This window comes from Vipera berus (genome assembly GCF_964194415.1).
Source record: "Vipera berus genome assembly, chromosome: 1".
Taxonomy (NCBI): Eukaryota; Metazoa; Chordata; class Lepidosauria; order Squamata; family Viperidae; genus Vipera; species Vipera berus.
Window position 1 is genome coordinate 255,702,937 of NC_138202.1, and position 21,098 is coordinate 255,724,034.

The following is a 21,098-nucleotide window of genomic DNA, read 5'->3' on the forward strand; positions in this document are numbered from 1 at the left end:
AAACTACTCCGTGATTATCCTTACTGCTGCTGACCTCAACTCACACAGAGCAGGGCTTGAGGTAGTTCAACACCCCCTCCAGCTGACTGATTGGAGAGCTCAGAAATTAGCATCCTAAAAGCAGAACAGCCCTTGTTTTTACCTGATGTACTGCCTGCTTTTTAAATAAACATGTGTGAAGGAGCTGTAAAGCTGCATCTTAAAAGAGAAGCAAATTGCTAGGGTGATTTGCTGAGGAACCAGCAGGGGCAAGAGTTCCCTCCAATGGAAACTAAAAGCTTTAGTATTCATGCTGCAAAACTATTGTTGCAATACTCTGCAGCAAAATCAGAAGTCAGATGCCTCTTCTGCCTACTGAAATGATGTCCAATCACAAGTGATGCCAATGCCATGGACAGGAAAGATAGCTTAGAAGGATAAAAGAGTTGAAGAACTCTTGTTGAAGAGTTCAGAAATAAGCCATGAAAATGCTAGGGAACTGCAAACTATATTTCCAGCTCTTCAGCATGTGATTTAGCACAAAAGTGCTGTGCTATCTGAAGGAAGACTTATGTATCCCTGCCATAATTTTTTTTTATTTTGCTTACTGAAGTATCTCTAGATATTCTGATACTGAAATTAGTGCAGGTTCGCATCCCACCAGGCTCAAGGTTGACTCAGCCTTCCATCCTTCCGAGGTAGGTAAAATGAGGACCCAGATTGTTGGGGGCAATTAAGCTGACTTTGTACAGTAATAATGCTGCTTGGGGTATGTGTGAAAGCCCTAATAAGCAGGCATATACATAGAATGAAGGCTACTGCTAAGCTTGTAAGCCGCCCTGAGTCTTCGGAGAAGGGCGGGATATAAATGGAATTAAAAAATAAATAAATAAATTATCACATAGAATATTCAAGGTAAAGAAACAATGCCAGGATGATTTTCTGGTGAATGGTAGCATCATAACAGGTTTATACTGCATAAAGTTTTAAAGGTTATCACCTTTAAAGCCCTACATACAGTATTTTAGGGCCTGAGTATCTCAAGATCAACTTCTCTAAGTTGAATCTGCCCATCTGATGAGATAAATCAAAGAAGAGTTGCTGAGGGCCCAAATCCACAGAAGAACTCACGGTCTTGAGCTGCTTCAGACTCTTCATCAGCAAGTTGCCTCTGGAAGGTGAACGGTCTGCGAAGTCTGATGTCCTTCAGCATCTCCTCTGCTGCTTTGACCTTCTGAGCAATATCTTCAGGCCTCAGATCATGCTCAACACCATAGTATTCTGCCTTGCTGCCAATTTCTGTACATAAAGGAGAGGCAGATGATTCAAGAGAATTTTTGTGGTATATTTTACTGATGAAGCTGCTGCTGCCCTTTCTAGTTATGTTCTTTCAAATTATTCACCATTTTGCTACATATATTTTTTCTCCCTTTGTGTTGTGATTCAGTGTCAGCCTGTGCTCCCAGCAGCTGAGTCTGAGGAATCTGAGGAGGAGGAGGAGGATGGGTTTGGAGAGCCTTTAGTGTCGGAGGGAGGCTCTGATGCACTGCAGGACTCTCAGCCTGGCCCCTCCAATCGTGTTCCTCATGAGGCTCAGCTGTGTGAGGAGGAGGTGTTGGACTCAGAGGAGTCACAGCTGAATCTGTTCAGAGACTCTAGAAGCAGAAGGCAATCCAGCAGAGCAGACCAGAGAAAATCAATGAGACAACTCAGTGAAAAGAGAAGGCATTGAGAAGCCATGCCTTGGGACTGATAATAAAGGTGTGGGCTGCTGAAGGCAAGTGTTTGGAGACATTCAAAGAGACTCCTGGTCTGTTCTTGCTAATCTGTTTGACTCTTGTTGGATGTTTTGAATCATGTATTTTTGGTTGAAGAAAATATTCTGCTTCTTTTTTGTTTGAAAGACTTTATTATTTGGAACTGTAAATAAATTTGGGTTGGTTTTTCCCCCCAGCCTATAGATTGTTTAAAGGAAAAAGGGGTTGTCCCTGACACACAAACAGGGCCGGTCGTAGGCTGGAACAGAACACTTTGCTTGAACCGGAGCACCACTCTGAGTAGACCAGAGATCCTACACTTTAGGTCATGACTTGGCAAAAACTCACATGTTGGCTGGGGAATTCTGGCAGTTGAAATGTATACATCTTAAAGTTGCCAAGGCTGATCTAAAGGTCTTGGAAATTTTATTTGTTTGAACACCAAGCAATGCTAACATTCTGGTGGCTCTACTGACGAGAATCTACCATATATAGGAACCCTTCAAAGTGCATTGCGATTATGGTCCTGCTGCTCTTACTTAGCCTTTGTTCCAGTATAGGGAGGAAGAGTCATTTCCAAGTTCCTAAAGTATTGTGACAATGTCCCCATGTGGTTTGTACGGATAATTGACTTTTTTTTTCAACATAGAAATGTCCCATGAATAAGCTTGCTCCCACATTTCAAAACTAATTGCTCAAGGGTTTTAGAAAGTATCTGGGTATGTTTCTTTATCTCTCTGTTAAAGTTAGCTTGCATTCTCAAGGAACACATAACATTGTTCTAAATATGTACTACAAAGAGGAGTGGAAAAAGTTGAAAGCTGCCATACAAATCTGATCTCCTGGTATGGAAATTTTTTTAACAATTTTTTTAACAGTTGTTTTTTTTGGAGGGGAAATTGGGAGGGTATGCATCAAATAATTTGATTAGCAAAGACTATAATCATAAAAACTGAATTTTAATTCTGGTTCTCTTGTTTTATGATAATTTTGGTCAGTTTATAAATGTTTCCATAATTACCTTTCTCCATTGCCAGTTCCACTAATGTACCCTATTATTCATATGAATTAGGAATGATCCCAGTTTACCTTGAATCTTATCTACAATATTTCCAAGCTCCTGTACAAGAATAGAAGCACGCTTAATGGTCTCCATTGTTTCCTTCTGCAGCTGCTGACCTTTGCTTGATTCTTGATTTTTCTATGGGAAATCAGATGTTTGGAGCATGAATATCACATATTATTTTACATTTAAATCTACAGCATGAAAAAGACTGTACAATGTAACCAGATATGGCTTCTGACATGAAGATCTATGTAACATTTGATAGTGCTGCAAGAAAAAAAGTCACCATTTGTCATAAAGTGATAGGTAGTTTTTGCAAAACAGTCTTGTGTCATCCTATGATTTTACTCCATTTCCTATTTGCTTAAATTCTAACTGACTCTCATTTAAGGCCACAGTCCTCATTACACTTACCTGAGAGTTGGTCCTCTAGTCTATTATATAGGTGAGTTTTCTGCCAAATATAATTGTATAAACATTGTTTTGTACATTGTCCCTGGTATCTTGTATCATGGAAATGGACAAATTGAAGTCTTGAGGTTGCCTATATAGAATCCGAACTCTTTTCTGCAGTTGTTGTACCCTCCATTGATCACAGTTGCTGGAACATGCAAAAACTATAATGCAAATTCTAAAACAGATGTGTCAACATGGTCTTTCCCCCCCCAAATTATCTGAAATTTCCAATTGGAGCCTGATTTTAAGAGAATTGTTTTAAAAAATTATTGGTTTGACAAATCTTTTGTTTTTAGTCTAACGGTCAACATTTTCCAAACAAAAATTTACTAGAAGAGCATAGCCTTCAAAACATCAACATACAGTACAACAAAATACAGCTTTACACATTGGTTTTTTTTTAAAAAAAACAGCAATAGCACTTAGACTTAGACCACTCCATAGTATCTTACAGCACTCTCTGAGTGGTTTACAAATAACACCATATTGCCCCCAACTATCTGAATCCTCATTTTACTGACTGCAGAAAGATGGAAGAGTGAGTCAACCTTGAGCTAGTCAGGATCGAACTCTCAACTGTGGGCATTCTAACCACTTTGATACCACAGCTTATATAGAAATGAAAATAAAACATTTGTTTTCTCATGCAATAGAAACAATTAGCACTAAGATTGTTGGAAATGAAAGAAAGTCAAGAGTAGGCAATATATGACATTACGACATTACACTTTTCATGTTTTTCAAAATTTTGCCCAATATATATACAGAAAGATATAGGATCTGCTGAAGAATGTTAAAAAGGAGCCAATCATGGTTACTTGAAAAAAATATGAGCTTTGTTATTTAACCTGTTTTTGCTTAAGTTTTAACTCATGCTTAGTTTAGTTCTAATAAAAATATTGCCTAGCTATTATCATTTTAATTATTTTGAAATGGAGTATACCATTACATTTTATTTTATTTTACTAAGATGGAAATGAACATAATAAGCAAACCTTTTCATCAAGGGCATCCATTTTCTTGAGAAATTCTGTCATTTCATTTACAGCATTATCAACCTGGGTTCTCTGAAGAGCAGAATGATTGTTCTTCTCAGAGAATTTTGCCTGAATATAACAATGATACAAGCATCTTTGTTAAAAAATGTCTTCATTTTTTCATGGTACTTACAAACCAATAACCTTAGGAATACATGTATTAATGAGCTTCATCACAAGAATGTAGTCATGAAGTTCTGAATGTTAGAATCAGAAGACTGGAATGGATTTCAGGCATAAGGTAGAAGTTATGAGAATTATGTTATCATTAACTGATGTTTATTTAGTGCTTTATTGAATTTTAATTGGAAAAAGTCTCTACATGGGGCTTCACATTCCTGTTCTGGTTCTGGTTTTCTTTTTCCACACCACCTATTAGTTTGCATATCTGTGCATGCCACACCAGTGAATATTGCAGAGGAGCCTCTGTCACGGGCACTGTACAAGGAGTCAACAAGCAAAACCTTTTTTTATTTCCTTGCATCTTTCTATTAATTTCCCCCCGTCTGATTTATATTAGTTTGTATTAGTTTTCTTTTCTTTTCTAAAACTATACACAAATGGGCACACACTCAGAGGCAGAAATAAGCATAAAATCTATTCATGAAGCTGATTTGACACCTATCTTTAGAGATATGTATGTTATATTAATTGATGAAACTCTATTGTGTAGTTCTTTGCTCCTTAAGTCCAGAATCTCTTAACTTTTCCTTAGATATGATGGAAGACAATTGCTTTCCCCTTTTAACAGATGTGGTTTTGATAAGTATCAAGTGGCCATAGGCAATTCAGATAATGATATTTACCTCTTTTTCTTTTGACCATGATCTATGGATAAGAACATGGTCTAGCTGTTTAAAATGCAAAATCAGATTTATACTGAGAATATGACCTATCATCTTGCTCTTGCCAATCTTTTAAAACACTTTAGGGAAGTAAATACAGATCCATTTAGAGGAAATTCTATTTCTTCTTCTTCCTTCTATTCTTTTCCCTCCATTTTTATACTTCCCATTATTTTTTATTTCTTTGATTTACTTTGAGCATTGATTTCCCAGTTTATTTCAAGAAATCAAGGATGTTTATGATAAAAATCAATACATTAACACTCCAATTTACACTAGGTTTTATAGAAAGAGAATGGACCACAATCAAACTATTTCAACTGGACAATACATACTAATATTTTAAGTTTTAGTACCAACTTTCAGAAAGCTATTAATGAGAAAATGAGTTGGACCTTTCATGCAGGAATATTGAACAATTTCATGTGTCATCAAAATTGCCTAATGGTACTCTACCTAATTCTGAGGAGTTTCAGGAATTGTTAAGACATAAAAGGTTTCTCCAAAATAATATCAAAATAGGGGGAAGGTTGCATATATGAAAGGTTGCATATATATTCTGGTTCTAAGATGTTCAGGGCTTTAAAGGTCAAGTAGCAACTAGAAACAGAGAGTACGGTATAGCTGATTCAAGAAATGGGAGTCATATTTTCTATATACTGTCTCTGCTAGCCAATCTGCTGCAGTATTTTTATTTGCTTTTCAAAGACCACTGTATACAGTATAGAGCAGAACAGCAATCGAGATATGGTGGAACAAAAGCAGTGAGTTGCATTCTAGATGACTTTTAAGGTGCTGTCCACATCCTACATTCTGCTATTCTGTGAGATATACATCACTCTGATCAGATCTTTCCCAGGTATGGGTCTACATAGCTCAGCCTCAGCCTAGCATTGCTGGAGAAGGCTCAGAACCTGGGCATCCAAGGTGGAAACCAAACTCAGAAGAATCTTCTCTGCTTTCAAGAGAAATGCCATTCTGCTCAATAGAGGATGAATCTTCAAGTAATCATTAGAACATCTATCTTAGCAAGATTGACTTTCAGTGGTTAGTCCACATTAATTCCATCACCATTTTGAAACAAATTATAACATCTCTCTCTGAAGAAGAAAGCAAGGAGACCAAAAAGTGAGTGGTGACTCTAAACCCCAAACTTCAAATGACCTTCTTCAATGTTTTCATGTTGTTGTTCAATAATAGTGTAATACAAGACCTTTGGGACAACCACAGGCAAAGAATTGCTTCAAGAAATCACCACAGTTCATATCGTCATGTGAAAAATACACAGAGAGTGATTATGTTATCTAATTTTAATGCCTTTTGTTTGTTTTGATTTAAAAAATCTAGTTGAAATTTTTTTCACCCCATCCATTTTGTGGAGTGCAGCTTCTTCCATGTCACCCATTGAGAGGCTTTCATCCTCAGTCCCCAAAATGTTAATTCCCCCCCATCCCTCCTTGCTTTAGCCACCAGCCAAGGTGCTAAACAAGCATTACAATATTAACACCACTTCTGAGACTAGATCTCCAGGAAGGACAGAAGCTCTGCCCTTTCCTGCCTAGCATCTTGTCTTCAGCTTCAATCCATTAACATAAAAGAATCTTACAAGCAATGACATTAAAAGTCATTGAGAGCCCCAACAGAATCAAAGGAATGCATTCCTCTTGCTTACAGTAATTCCTGGAAAATGCCCTTCATGTAAGTTATTTTAAAAATGATCTCATTTTTTGATCATTAAAAAAAACACACAACCCAACCATTGAGAAGCCACCTTTTCCCATACAACTTTCCAATAGCTGTTTGGAGGCAAGAATTACTCTGCAGTTGTATATTCACTTCCCCCTTCATTTCTTTCAAAGGGAGGAATCCATAGATTATCTCTTTTCCCCTTTCTCTCTAGTTCACCTTTTAAGAAGAAATTGGACGGACTGGTTCCATGGAGAGAGGTTTTTCCACAGACTGGAGGGGGCATGGTTTTGTGTTGCCTGCATCCTGCGGATGGGGCTTTGCTTGTTTGTGCGGACCAGTTGCTGGCATGTCGCAGCCTGATACTGGTCCATGGACCGGAAGTTGGGGACCCCTGGACTAGAAAAACTCCATGGTCCCTTTCAACTCTGTTATTCTGTTAATACCTTACTGCACCCTAGCAAAATAGTTTAGGCAAAAAGTGACAACTAAAGGCTTACAGGAACCAGCTATAATGGGAATTAACCAACCAAAATCTCTTTTATTCTTGACTGACACTGTCCATTCACTATATTCAACTCCAGTGCGTGTGTGACCTCTGTATCTCTTTATATTTATCTCTCTTTCTCAGCTATCTCTATCTCATCTCTACTGTATGTATCTAAATTTCCACTTATACAAACTAAATGAATGTATGAACTAAGTATATCAAAGAACTGTGTCAGTAGGTTGTGCAAGCTGAAATTGAAGTTGCCTCAGTGGTAATAAATCTGGAGTGACCAAGGTACGCATATCATGTATTATTTCATTGTGAAGTTAATAACATATAAACTTGCTGAGCTTGAAATTTCTGCAGACTATCACTATTATAGAATTGTGGAATTGGAAGGGACCCCAAAGGTCATTTAATCTAATCCTCTGAGATGTGTAGGAAAATATATTTAGCCATTATAGTCATGAAAGGTGACTGTCCAGTCTCTTCTTAAAAACTGTAAGAGAGAACTCACATTAAGGTGCTGTACAGATCTTATTGTCAGGGACTTTTTCTTATAGTTAAATGATTCTTGGTAGTTTTAATTTGTACTCGTTATTTCTGATATTAGTTTCTGTGGCAATGGAAATTAGCTCCTGACCATCTTCCCTATGGCACCCTGTTATGTATCCAACTGCTGATATCATATGTTGTCATGTGTTCTATTTTTCATGGCAAATAGTAGCTGAGGAAGGAGCAAATTTAAAATGGAACAGAATTATTTTTCTCTTTGTAGTGGCCCAGCTTTTGTTTCTTCTTTTTTCTTAGGACGCTGAGCTTGTCGATCAGAAGATCAGCAGTTTGGCGGGTCGAATCCCGAGTGCCGCGTAGCAGAGTGAGCGCCTGTTACTCGTCCCAGCTTCTGCCAACCTAGCAGTTCGAAAGCACGTAAAAATGCAAGTAGAAAAATAGGGACCACTACGGTGGGAAGGTAACAGCGTTCCGCGCGCCTTTGGCATCTAGTCATGCCGGCCACATGACCACGGAGACGTCCTTGGACAAGCGCTGGCTCTTCGGCTTTGAAACGGAGATGAGCACCGGCCCCTAGAGTTGGAAACGACTAGCACGCATGTGCGGGGGAACCTTTACCTTTACCTTTACCCACTCCTGCTTACTTTAACTCTGAATGGAAGCTGTTTCTGCAAACAATTTCTTCCGAAGAGATTGAAGAATGAAGAAATTAGGTACCTTGAGGATAACAGTAGTGGCATTGAGGTCATGCAAGTGTTTGTGAGCTGCAACTCCAGTGGAGATGCTTAGCAGAATTTCTTTGCTTTCCTCAATGGATTGGACTGCCAGGCTGATATCATCAGTCAAGTCCCAAATGCATTTGTCACAGCCTAGCAATAAATGAAAATGCAGACAGTTGAAAAGGCATACACATTTTTGTTAGAACCCTGCAAACTCAAGTGTCTTTTCTGCTTTTTAAAAGAATGTTCCTGCTTGTTTTCCCCATTTAAGAAAAAATCTGCCAAAAGGATGTACAGTACAAGGAATTAACAGTAAGATATTCAGATTCTTGTTGTACAGTTATTACCTCTAATATTGAACTGATAAAACCCTTATATCAAAAGTATATAATGTTGTACCCAAATCTTTTCACACTTCTAGATTGCTTTATATTCACAGAAAAACAATAACCTTAGTATACAGTGTTCCTAAAGTGAAACACCTACTGCCTTACCCAGTGCTTTTTTTGTAAAAGAAAAAGGTGCCGGAACTCACACATGCCTTGCCTACCCTACAAGTTTCCATCCAAAAAAGGTGCCGGAACTCCGTTCTGAGCGTTCTATGACAAAAAAAGCCCTGGCCTTACCTAACAAGTACAGCATATAATTAGGAAGCTATAGGAAATGCCATTTTGCAGGACAGCAAGAGAAAAATTAACACCTGTGGAAGAATTAATTAAAAGCAAAAGAAACCAACTATTCCAGAATACAAAAAAAGAAAAGAAAAACAAAACTCCTAGGGCTAGTAATCAACAATTTTCCAAATATAAATGGATTTATTTTTAATGGGATACTATACAGATTTTATTTCTGAAACACTTTATCTCTGTGAATACCAGATTTAATAACAGAGATACACAGAAGAAAAGGTGTCAGTCCCTGTTTAATAACCTATCCATTGTTTAATTTCACAAAAGAAAGATCTGGGCCTGAAGTTAGCTAGAAATCAAGACTAAATTCGGAATTTTTACCTAGTTACTTTATTAATTTATGGCCCAAACCCAAAAGTATCCCCCCAATAAAATCCAGTTCTTTATTCCTAAATATATTGAGGGGTGGCCATCACTGGAAAAGAAAATGGACAAATCTATTGATATTTGTAGCTCAGGGTTGACATGAGGGGTCCTTTGGTACTCTCTGAGCTTGCTTGTTTTCTTGCAGACGTTTCATTATCCAAATTACGTAACACCATCAGTGCTAGTGCCAAATGTCCCTTCAAAATAATAGGACACATTACATTTAGAAAGTGCACTTGACTTAGCTTTTCAGTTATTTTGTTCAAAAGTTGGCTACAAAAACTGAACATTGAAATATGCAGAATAACTGTCTTAGATTCCAGTGGGACTAAGGTTATCTAAGTGATTCCAAGGCAGATTGGACCTCTGGTGTAGAAGCCTTTCATCCTGTTTTTCCCCCAGGTTGTCTGCTCTTTGAAAAGTCTTTCCTAGGTTGAATCTGAAGATTCTTCTTCAGATGAATCATTGTGGAAAGGGTCATTTTTTTTTTAAAAAAGAGAGGAACATCATTCCTTCAGGGTGCCTCCGATCAAAGAATGCCGATTGGTGGCCCCCAGGGGGAGGGCGTTCTCTGTGGGCGTGCCAGACCTGTGGAACCGCTTGCCGGTTGAGCTCCGGATGGCCCCCGACCTCCGCTCCTTCCGTCGCGATCTAAAAACTTATCTTTTCGAGCAATCTGACCTGGTTTGATGGGTTAGGGTTGGGGTTTTAATATGTTTTTTAATTACTGTTTTAAATCTGGGCATAATATTTAATTGTTTTTTAACTTTTGTATTTCGTTTTTATATTTATTGCCCTGTACACCGCCCTGAGTCCTTCGGGAGAAGGGCGGTATAAAAATATAATAAATAAATAATAAATAAAATAATTTCTTGGGAGTCACATCTTGGAGTTGAGACAAGGCGTGAATGGTCAGAGCTAAAGTTTATGGGCTAAACCTTCTTTTCCATCCTTCTCTTTTACTTCCTTTTCCTAACATGTTCTTGCCTCTTGTTCAGGCATCTGGCTAAACAGAAGGCTCTCCCAGAGACCTGAGAACTACAGGCTGCCTAGTCTTACTTCAGGTAATTTCCCATGCCAAACTTTAATGTACAGGTACTCCTTGAGTTACAGCAGTTCATTTAGTGACCGTTTGAAGTTACAACGGCACTGAAAATAGTGACTTATGACCATTTTTCACACTTACGACTCTTGCAGCATCCCCATGGTCATGTGATCAAAATTCAGGGCCGTGGAAACTGACTCATATTTATGACAATTGCAGTGTCCCGAGATCATGTGATCTCTTTTTCAACCTTCTGACAAGCAAAGTCAATGGGAAAACCAGATTCATTTAACAACTGTATTACTAATTCAACAACTGCAGTGATGCACTTAACAACTGGGGCAAAATTCACCTAACAACTCTCTTGCTTAGCAACAGAAACTTTTGGCTCAATTGTAGTCGTACTGTAAGTCAACGATTATCTGTTCTAAGGTCTACCTCTTTTACCTCTATCATTCCATAAACTAGAGCTGGCCCAAATGAACCCCAAGTATGTATAATTTGGAGATGTAAACATGGGGAAGAAGGACTGAGTGTCGCAAAAGACCACATCCCTGCTCTTCTTACTGATATCTGGGCAATCTGTGACCGGAGGAGGCATGGGAGGTTCTCCGAGGCATTGTCCTGTTCGACGGTCGCAAGGTGCTCCTCCACAGTTGCATGCTGGGAAAAGACAGGTCAGTTTATTACCGTGCAGCTGTTTTTAAGACTGTAAGCATGCAAGTAAATAATTATTCCATACTGGGATATTGTGAGCTCTCTGAGGTAGTTTAGATCAGGGGTCCCCAACCCCCAGTCCGTGGACCGGGACTGGGCTGGGGCATGCCATAAGCTGGTCTGCGCAAACAACCAAAAAGCTCCATCCGTGAGACGTAGGCAGTACATGAAACCACATCCCCTCCGGTCCACAGAAAAACCTCAGTCCACGGACCCTGGTGCTCCCTGGGGACCTCTGGTCTAGATAAGAAGTACTAGCTCTTCCTTTGTGTGTTTGTGTATGTGTGTGTGTGTGTGTGTGTGTGTTACATTAATAGAATCTTGCAAGACTGAAAGTAATTCTCCCCTCCTTTCTTTTTACTCTCTGTAAAACTAGGGAGGGTCCCTTCTGAATACTTCCCATGCCATCACCCCTTCGGTGAGTTGAGACATCTTTTACATGCTATTTATCCAGCCGGAGGTTCTACAGTGTACATTTGAATCTTCATTTCTTAATAACTCTATCTATTTTCTCAAACTCCCTTCATTTTATTTTCCTCTCCCTGGTGATTCTTTCCTCAATCATTTTGTTCCACATTACTCTCAGTCTATAGCCATCTCAATTGCTGTCCAAAGCTCTTGACCATACGATTTTTTCTCTCTGTTGTTTTTGTCAATTGAGGTCAGTTGCCCGAGAATCAGGCACGTAGGCAGACATGTGAAATAACTCTTGACATTATATTTGAATGAATATTTTTTCATACTCATATGAAAAATACTGATCCATCTGATCATCTAAAATACTGAGTTATACTTTGGCTGTGGCTTGGGAATCTCTTGCCTTCCATCCTTTAAAAAGGCACTGCGTGGACTTATCAGAAAGGTGATGTTTTTATATCCTGACCCCTTGCATCATGTATGAACATTCTGGAGCTTATTCATTCAGCTGCAGCAGCGTACCTACTCTAAGTTCAGATACAATGACTGGTTACAGATGTCAAGACTCTTTATGCTGTTAATCTCATACAATTTTGTACAGGGGGGGGAAAGGGGCTTAAAATGGTGAATTAAAAACAGATGTTACATAATCACCCCCAAATTGTAACATCATACTTATGATCCTGGAATGTTAGTTCAGGTTCTTGCATTAGAAAAACCGGACAGGAGGAAAGCCATTCAATGTCCTAAGTCTGAATTTGATGAATAATTTGGCATTAGAAGCAAAGCTACCTCTAGGATTTTATATTATGAGGACAAGATATGCTTTCCCTTTCCTCAAATGATATAATCCAAAGCCAATAGTAGGCTTAGAAAAAAAATAGCTGACTGATAGTTGATCAAGATAAAAAATGTTTGGACAAGCATTAATCACAATATAGTATAGTTTAAATCTTATTTTAGTATACAGATTCAGTATCTTACTCTATACTATCTCTATTAGAATCCTGGGGGGCGGGGGGCAGGGAGGAGGTGTTGTAGTCAGTGTTAACTTCTGGTAACTGCCTGTTGTGATTCAGGGTCAGCCTGTGGGTTCGGCAGTTGGGTTGGATGACTCAGATGAGGGGGAGGAGGGGGGTGTTGAAGAACTTGCTGATGATGGCTTTGAGGCTCCGCAGAGCCCCCAGCCAGGCCCCTCTCACCTGGTGGAGACCCAGCTGTGTGAGCCTGACAGCGTGGATGAAGATGACCCACAGCTGGCCCTGTTCAAGGACGCCCGACGCAGGAGGCAGTCAAGTAGGAGTAAACAGAGGAAGGCAATGGGGCTTCTCGGAAGGAGGGATAGAGAAGCCACGCCCTGAACTCTTTATAAAGGACTTGTGTGGGGAGGGCTGGTTTGCTGAAAGCAACCGCTCAGATAGTGTTTCAAAGCTCCTGTATCTTGGTACGTGTCTTGTTTGTTTTTTGTAGTAATAAATTTGGCAGACGTCATTCCAGCCTCTTGCCGTCTGTAAAGGGGTTGCCTTTTCTGCAAGGCCGGTAGCAGGCTGGTACAGAACACTGCCTGGACTAGACCCTGCAGTTTTCTTGACGAGATTTTTTGGTGAAGTGGTTTCTGTCACTGTCTCCTTCTTAGGACTGGGAGAGGGGGACTGACCGAAGGTCATTCAGTTGTCTCTGTGCCTAAGGTGGGACTAAAAATCAAGGTCTCCCACTTTCTAACCTAGTGCCTTAGCCACTATACCAAACTGGCTCTTCATCCTTTCGTTATCTGGATGATTATGTTTATTAGCCTTTACTTTTGCTTGATCAAAGAGGTTCATTGTATGTACATCCTTTTTACGTGTCTATGTTGAACATGGCTATATGGTTCTGCCGAGATCTCAGTGAATTTAATGCTGCATTTATGTATTACTTTACAAATCCTGTTATTTTAAGACATGAGGCATTTGGCATTGTGACATTTGATAATAGTTGTTTTTCTATAAAGCAAGAAATGGACCCACAGGTTTGGGGGAAAAGTATGCCATAAATCAGAAAATAATTCTAGAAGCAATTATTGCAATTGAACAATAAATATTTTTTTAATTACGACCTAAATAATTTATATGTGAAACAACTCAGAAAGTTTGCAGCATAACAGCTCTGAGGAAATTTCTGACATACAAAAAGTAACACTCTTGCAATTTTGAATGTCTACGCTCTTACATTTACAAAATAATGCTATTTTGGTAATGGACTCATTTGCACAATCATGTTAATAGAATATCTGTGATTTCCCATTAGATGCTTGCCAATTTACAATTTCTATGCCTTAACACTATAACGCTGATAAAAACTTCTTGCATTATTTTTCATATCTACCTTTTAATCTCTGAATTCTAAGAATAAAACTGGTTATATTTCTCTATAATGTTGGCATGTTTAAAATACTACAGATGAGAACTGAATCTACCTAACTCCTATAGAGAAGTGGGACAAAGTTCTCAAACATTTGTATGTATTATCTCAATTAACAGACTGTTAGCATCAATATAATATAAAGGTCCTTTTAAAACCTTATTCTGCTTGAAAGGTAAAATTATTTACTACTTTCAAGATTAAAAAAAACAGAATAGCGTGTGCAATTTTTAAATGTTGGGCTTCTAAAGGGTTCGTTTTTGGAATACATTAAAACTTTTTGGCACTTTTGTCTTATTATACTTCTAAAATTAGGTTAGTCCCTAGACTGGCTTGGTTTTTACTGTGATATGAAGTGTACACTGCTTGATTAATGCATTGCTGCAAAGCACACAGATACCCTTTATGGATAATAATGTCAATATATTAATCTGTCTTACTGTAAAGGCACAAAGAAGCAAGATTCCCTCTGAAATAATTTTCAGAGCACTACGAAGTATACCTCTAGTTATAAGCTATATGATATTTAAATGAAAGGTCTGAGCTTAGTGGCAATGTTCCTTAGCAATGTTCCTCCAACACTGAAGCTTTTTAAGAAGAGATTGAACAACCATTTATATGAAATAGTATAGGGTTTCCTGCTTGAGCATTTCTGTTCTGTTTATTTTTATCTTTATATTCCCAACTTTATTTTACATATCCATAAAACCTGTTCTTTGCTATAAACTCACCAAAAGTAAAATATTTCTGAGGGAGATGGGTGGTTTAGAACTATGAAATATAAATAAATAGTCAACAGAGGGTCCACTTTTCATGCAAATCCATGGAACAAATCACATATTTTATGAAATGTAGTACCTGTGCATTTTTTGGCTATTCTAGCATCCCCATAATAACCAGGAGCACAGAGTTCACAATTGAACCCTGTGGTATTACGCATGCAGTTGCGACACTGGCCTGTCACTTCATCACAATCCTCAACGATCAAGTTAGGATCCGAATTGCCACTGCAATCACATTTTTTGCAAGAACTGCCAATCACCAAAGGGTTTCCATAATAACCAGGAGCACATCTGGAGTGAAAATACAAACCCAGCAATTATTAATATGCATGTCTTTCAGATCCTTTGGCCTGGTGCAGGGGTAGGCAACCTTGGCTCTTTTATGACTTGTGGACTTCAACTCCCAGAATTCCTGAGCCAGCCACGCTGGCTCAGGAATTCTGGGAGTTGAAGTCCACGAATCATAAAAGAGCCAAGGTTGCCTACCCTTGGTGGCATTCTGGAGGGATAAATCAACAACAACAAGGTAGAAACCTGGAGTATTTCTGACACCCAAAAGTCTGATCTATTGCTCTGATGAGTTCCAACGTTGAAATTTGCAATGCTGCCCTACACTTATTTAACACCAATGCCTTTTATTAAATATTACTAGCAACCTTTCCAGCTGCTGATATCTTTGAAAGAGCAGATTAGTGAGGAAAATAAATTCTTAAAAAAATTATGCCAAAAGGTCATGCTGTAATATAATTTTCATGGTTCATCTGCTTGATATATTCTTCAATTTTTTGACGCAGGTGTTGAAGAGATTTGAAAAGAGTTTTTTTTAAAAAAAACATTGTTTCCTGGGGCCATTGGGTCCTGCTTGCCCTTTCAGTGGGAAATCAAACTGAAATGCAGCTCATTCTTACATAATTCTTAATGCTCATATGACAACCTCATGCTGTCAGCAGCCTGCTCCCTATGTCCCTTAACGTTTTGTTTTAAAAAAGTGATAATGCAAGTGCAGCCCCATTATAGGTTGTTCTTCCCATTCATTTGAGTTTCCATTTGATTCACAATATCCTATTCTATGCTTCTCTTCCTTTCCTCCCCTCAATACAGATGGGGGATCTTTATGCACCCAAAGTGTGATGGGTACTTTGTACACTTGTGAGTTGCATATGAATGTGAGGAGTCAGTTGGAGCTAGGACTAGAGAAGCAAAGCGACTGCATTGCTAATGATAAAATTAGTTAATATTATTCCTCAAGGAGTTCTACAGGGCAAGCATTTGTTGAGATGCTGATGTTATAAACCCCCTCAGTTTACTTTCAGTTAGTCTGGTCAGCTAAATTACATGTACCACAACATATGAGGTCCACCTTTTTTCCCCTTTTATTATTGTAGTATAAGAACACTTACTGATTTTCTCCCCTCCATTTAAGTGCAGGGATGAGAAGAAATTTTACCTGTTAAATCATATATATATTGTCATAATCAACATTGAGATTTATAATTCTTAAAATATATCCTTACCTTTCACAGTTTGACCCTGCATAATGTTCTTTGCATTTACAGCGCACCACTCCATTTTTTCTGTAACAGGAGACTCCAAAACTAAATGTATATTAAAAAGTCATTATTAGAAATGATTACTCACACACTTATGAATGCCATCTGTATAACACAGAACCTCAATAGGTTTACACTGAAAACTTTTGTACCTTTATCGCTGAATGCTAGAATACCCAGCGCTTTTTTTGTAAAAGAAAAAGGTGCTGGAACTCACACATGTCATACAACCCGCCTTGCCTACCCTACAAGGTTCCATCCAAAAAAGGTGCCGGAACTCCGTACTGACCGTTCTATGACAAAAAAAGCCCTGCGAATACCTCATTGTGATCTAAGGTTTAGCCACTCCTAGGAGATAAAATTGAGGTCACAAGAAGTTAAGATAAGTAATGACCTCACTAGTCAGTTTTAAATGACTTCAAAGTGGGAATACTAGTTTCCAAATAATATAATTAATAAATGAAGTGGCTGTTATTTATGCTGGTTGTCAATAGGAGAGGAACAAAGAGAAATTATATTTGTTCCCAACTGGTTTCAGTATGAACACATATGTTCAGGGTCTCTCATTTCCTTCATTTCAGTCCTTGGCTGCTTTGAGGGAGAATTATTGCTGCCAAAAATGCCAAGTGGTGTATAACTTATATACACGATCCTCTTAGACCCTTACAACATAATTCATTCAGATTCCATTGAAGTTAATTAGATTCAAACCGTAGGCAATTGCCTGCTATGGAGCCTTTATAAGATTATTAAAAAAGAAAGAAAAATTAACTCAACCTACAATCTGAAAAATTTCTTTTAACTGAAATCTATTTGAGATAAGTTCTTTTATTAGAGCAAAGGTAAAGTAATGCAAGCTTCCAGGCTGTAAGAACTCTTCAGTGGGCAAATAAATAAAAGTGTTGAAAAGGGAAGTGGGAAGGAGCAAATATGGCTGGGAAATCAACACTTTTTTCTACTCTATTTTTCCCCAGGAAAGAAAAGAGAGCAGAGATTAATTTTTTCAGCCGCATCAGTCCTTGCCACAGCTGCTGTCTTGGAATGCACAAATATTGGATCTCTGAAATTTTGAATGTGTTAGAGAAATCCAGAGAAAAGCAAATGAAGGGCAACATCTGATTTTTCTATAATGCACAAGAATAAGTTAACTCAGTGTGATTTTAGCATTCTTTTATTTTGGGTAGAGAACTAATGCATCACATCAATTATATTTGAATGCTATAAACTAGCTTTCCTCAATCTGGAAAATTATCAATATATTTGGACTGCAGCTTCCAAAATTCTCTGCCATTATAAGGAAAATTGGGAAACTAGTTGGGAAACTTTATGATAAGCATTATTACAATACTACCTTTTTTAATTGTCTGGTTTGGAAATTCTTTGCACACTACCCTGATAATATAATAATATACTTTAATTCACATTATTTTAGATATTTTATTTCTTCGTGTAGTGCATCTTTTTTCAAATATTACTCAGCTTTTGAAAGTTGGCCTATTACAACTTACAAACTAAGAAGAACTATTCAAGTAACTATGCTGTTTAGTAACCAAAAGATACAGTACATTTGTTACAGATGCTGTCATTCATTAAAGAATCACATGCTTTGCCTGCTCAGTAATATTTGGCAATTCTATCTCCTCCTGGGGAATTCTGGATTCCAAAACCCAAATCACAAGGCAGTTTCTTATATATATTTCCTGTAGCATAAACTTTATGGGCCAAAGTCTATTTTGTCAGACTCACTGAGTAGACAATGCTGGTTACAGAAATAATATAAATATATTTTTCTCCCAGAGCAAGGATTTATTAATCTAGTTTCTTCCCAGGTTACCTAGCTATCCAAAATATAGAACATAGGTGCTGTAACAGGTGGGTGGTAATCTCAAACAACTCCCTTTAGATCAGGGGGCCAGAAGTGAGTTTTTCTAACACCAGCAGGATTGGCTGTATGGAGCCCATAACTTCCAGAGAATTTGGATGAGATTGTTGAGTAGCTAATCAAATGCAAATAAAGAACTGTGGGTTTTTTTTTGAAATACAAAAAAAAAATGATCCAAAGATTTTGGCTTCTGTTCTATTTCATCTGCATGTCTAAGCCACTATTCTCTAGAGTTACTATAAGTGCATTTACTTCCCTTGTTTGGAGATGTTTATAAGGTCAGAGAGACTTTTGTTTGAGATTGCCATGAAAAATAGTACTCCCACATTGCCTTCTGTTAACATTTTAATGACATCATTTCAACTGTGTTTCATCCCTGGAGCATTTTTCTCCTCTACCTATTTTACACAGAGTTAATTCCTTATATATTGAAAGGAACTCCAGATCCGGACATCATAACAATAAGCTAGGCATATTTCTGTATTTTTTGTAAGAGTTTTAAAAAAAATTCTAGGGAATTAAAAAAATTAATCACATATGCTGACATTTGAAATAACTGGTGTTCAGTTGTCCCAGGATTCTTCTGCAAGTTCCCAAGCTATCTGATATGAATGGAGATAATCTTCCATACCCCCCATGCCTGCTCAGAAAATCCACCATAATCCCTACAGATGAGTTCCAAGAACAACTGTGTAAATAATGAAGCTGCCAGTTTAAAGAACTTGATACATTTTTGGTCAGACTTTATAAATCCCTATTCTGTTACTCATACAGCTAGTTTCTTCGTTGCAAAACAGCAAAGCAAGACTTTATTTTCCATAACTTTTAAGGAATTACATTCCTGTAATAACACATTTTTAATGTAAAAGGAAAAAGTGAATAAAGTGAAAATAATAATGACAATAATACTTTGAGAATGTGTACCACAAATCCTAACCACTCTAAGGGCAGGGAAAAATGGATGTGTCCTTTGTTTAAACTATTAATTGGAGAATGTTTCTTTTGTTTGAAAGGGGCACACAGAACAGTAGCTTTGAATATGGCTCTTGATAGGATCAATTAGACGTAAACCAGATTTTAAATCAGTTGCATTTATTTGGCAAAATTTTCATGACAATGATGGAAAGATGAGTTAGGAAACATTCCTTGCCTTGATGGAGATGTGAAATGGGGTTGTAAATAAATGGAAATCCTAAAGATGATGGCAGGATATTTTGCAATTCAGAAGTTTATTTTCTAAGAAAAAATAAAATGACCTCTGATACATATAGATAGTAGAATAAATTCTGGTTTAGATCTCTGGTGGGGTGGAGGGGTGCATAAATGCATGTGTGTTGAATAGGAAAGTATTTTCTATAGAGAATTTGCAGAAAATGGAAAGACGCCTGTCAGAAATCAGAATAAATAACAATGCTGAATGGGGAAAAGTCTGCTTTGGGTTAAAAGCCTCAGCAGGTGACAACATTTAGTTAATTTTGGATGATCTCGTAAAGCTAAGCAGATCAGGCCAGATTAGTCCTAAGACACGGATGTCAAACTTGCCTCGTCACGTGATGTGTTGCAACATATCGTGACTTTTTTTCCATTGCCGGAGCTGGGGTGGGTGTGGCCTCCGTAAGATGCAACCAGCCTGCGGGCCAGCAGTTTGACACCCCTGTCCTAGGATGAGAAACTACCACAGCTGTAGACTAAACTAGGAAGTTGAAAAAAAATTTGAAGGCAATAGCAATCCATTTCTATATTGTCGCCAAGAGCATGCTGAAGTTGAGTCCAAGTTGAAGAAATCTTTGTGGCTTCATTCAATGGAGCCTGTAAGTGTCTGCCTTTCTGAGGTAAAAAATCTACACAGAGAGCCATTCCTTTGTGAAAGATATATTTTCCCCAAACAAGAATAAGTTGGGTTCCAAAAAGAAACTAAATATGTGTGCGTTTCTGTGTATGGTAGGTAGTGAAAGTGTGGATGCTTAACCTAAGACAGTTTACAATGTAAATATATGCACTGGATAATTTTTTAAAGAAAAGTTTGTATGGAGATTCTCAGTCATCCAGGTCATGGTTGTCCCAAAGGTGCTTTTTTTCAAGTGGCAACTGGACTTTTTTGTTTTTCTTTGAAGAGGTTTTGCTTCCCATCCAAGAAGCTTCTTCAGCTCTGACTGGATGGTGGGGAATGAAAGGATTTATATTCCTTGTAGACAGCTGGTCATTTGCATTCTTTTAAAGAAAAGCAACATAAGAACTCCATTGATTGAAAAGCCAAAAGATTGATGTCCTTTTTGGTTAAGCATACTAGAAAAACATACCTATCATAACATGTAAGTTCCTCAGAGTGAATTTAAAAGATGCTATATGTAGTATATTAGGATTTTACCATATAGTGTATTAACATTTATCTCCATGAAATTACCTGCATGTGTACACTAGAGATTAGCGAGCATTTTTCCATTCAGTGTTTTAAAGTTTAGGGACAGGACTGAAAGATGATCGGAGAGAATGATAGCTCTAGCAACTCACACTATTAAAAAGATATCCCTAAAAAGAAGGAAACCTGTCCCCTTTCCCACATCGTTCCCCCCAAAAAAAATCTCAGGTCACAGAAGACAGTATATTACATTTAATAAGAGGTGTCACATTTAGAGCATGATTCAACACTTGTTCTAAATGGGTTGAATTGAACCAATTTCCTTAACCGATGAAAGGCTTCT

At 37.9% G+C, this 21,098-nt stretch overlaps 1 protein-coding gene across 1 annotated transcript in view; it reads right to left on the reverse strand.

Moving 5' to 3' along the window:
* The window catches only part of LAMA4 (laminin subunit alpha 4), a 102,066-nt gene that overhangs the window by 43,612 nt on the left and 37,356 nt on the right, over positions 1-21,098 (reverse strand). Inside the window, exons 4-10 of the mRNA XM_081346628.1 lie at positions 16,479-16,559; positions 15,041-15,255; positions 11,216-11,311; positions 8,547-8,698; positions 4,254-4,364; positions 2,826-2,937; positions 1,111-1,278 (exon numbers count right to left, since the gene is read on the reverse strand). Coding sequence (XP_081202754.1) covers positions 1,111-1,278; positions 2,826-2,937; positions 4,254-4,364; positions 8,547-8,698; positions 11,216-11,311; positions 15,041-15,255; positions 16,479-16,559 — 935 coding nt within the window. The remainder of the gene's footprint in view (positions 1-1,110; positions 1,279-2,825; positions 2,938-4,253; positions 4,365-8,546; positions 8,699-11,215; positions 11,312-15,040; positions 15,256-16,478; positions 16,560-21,098) is intronic.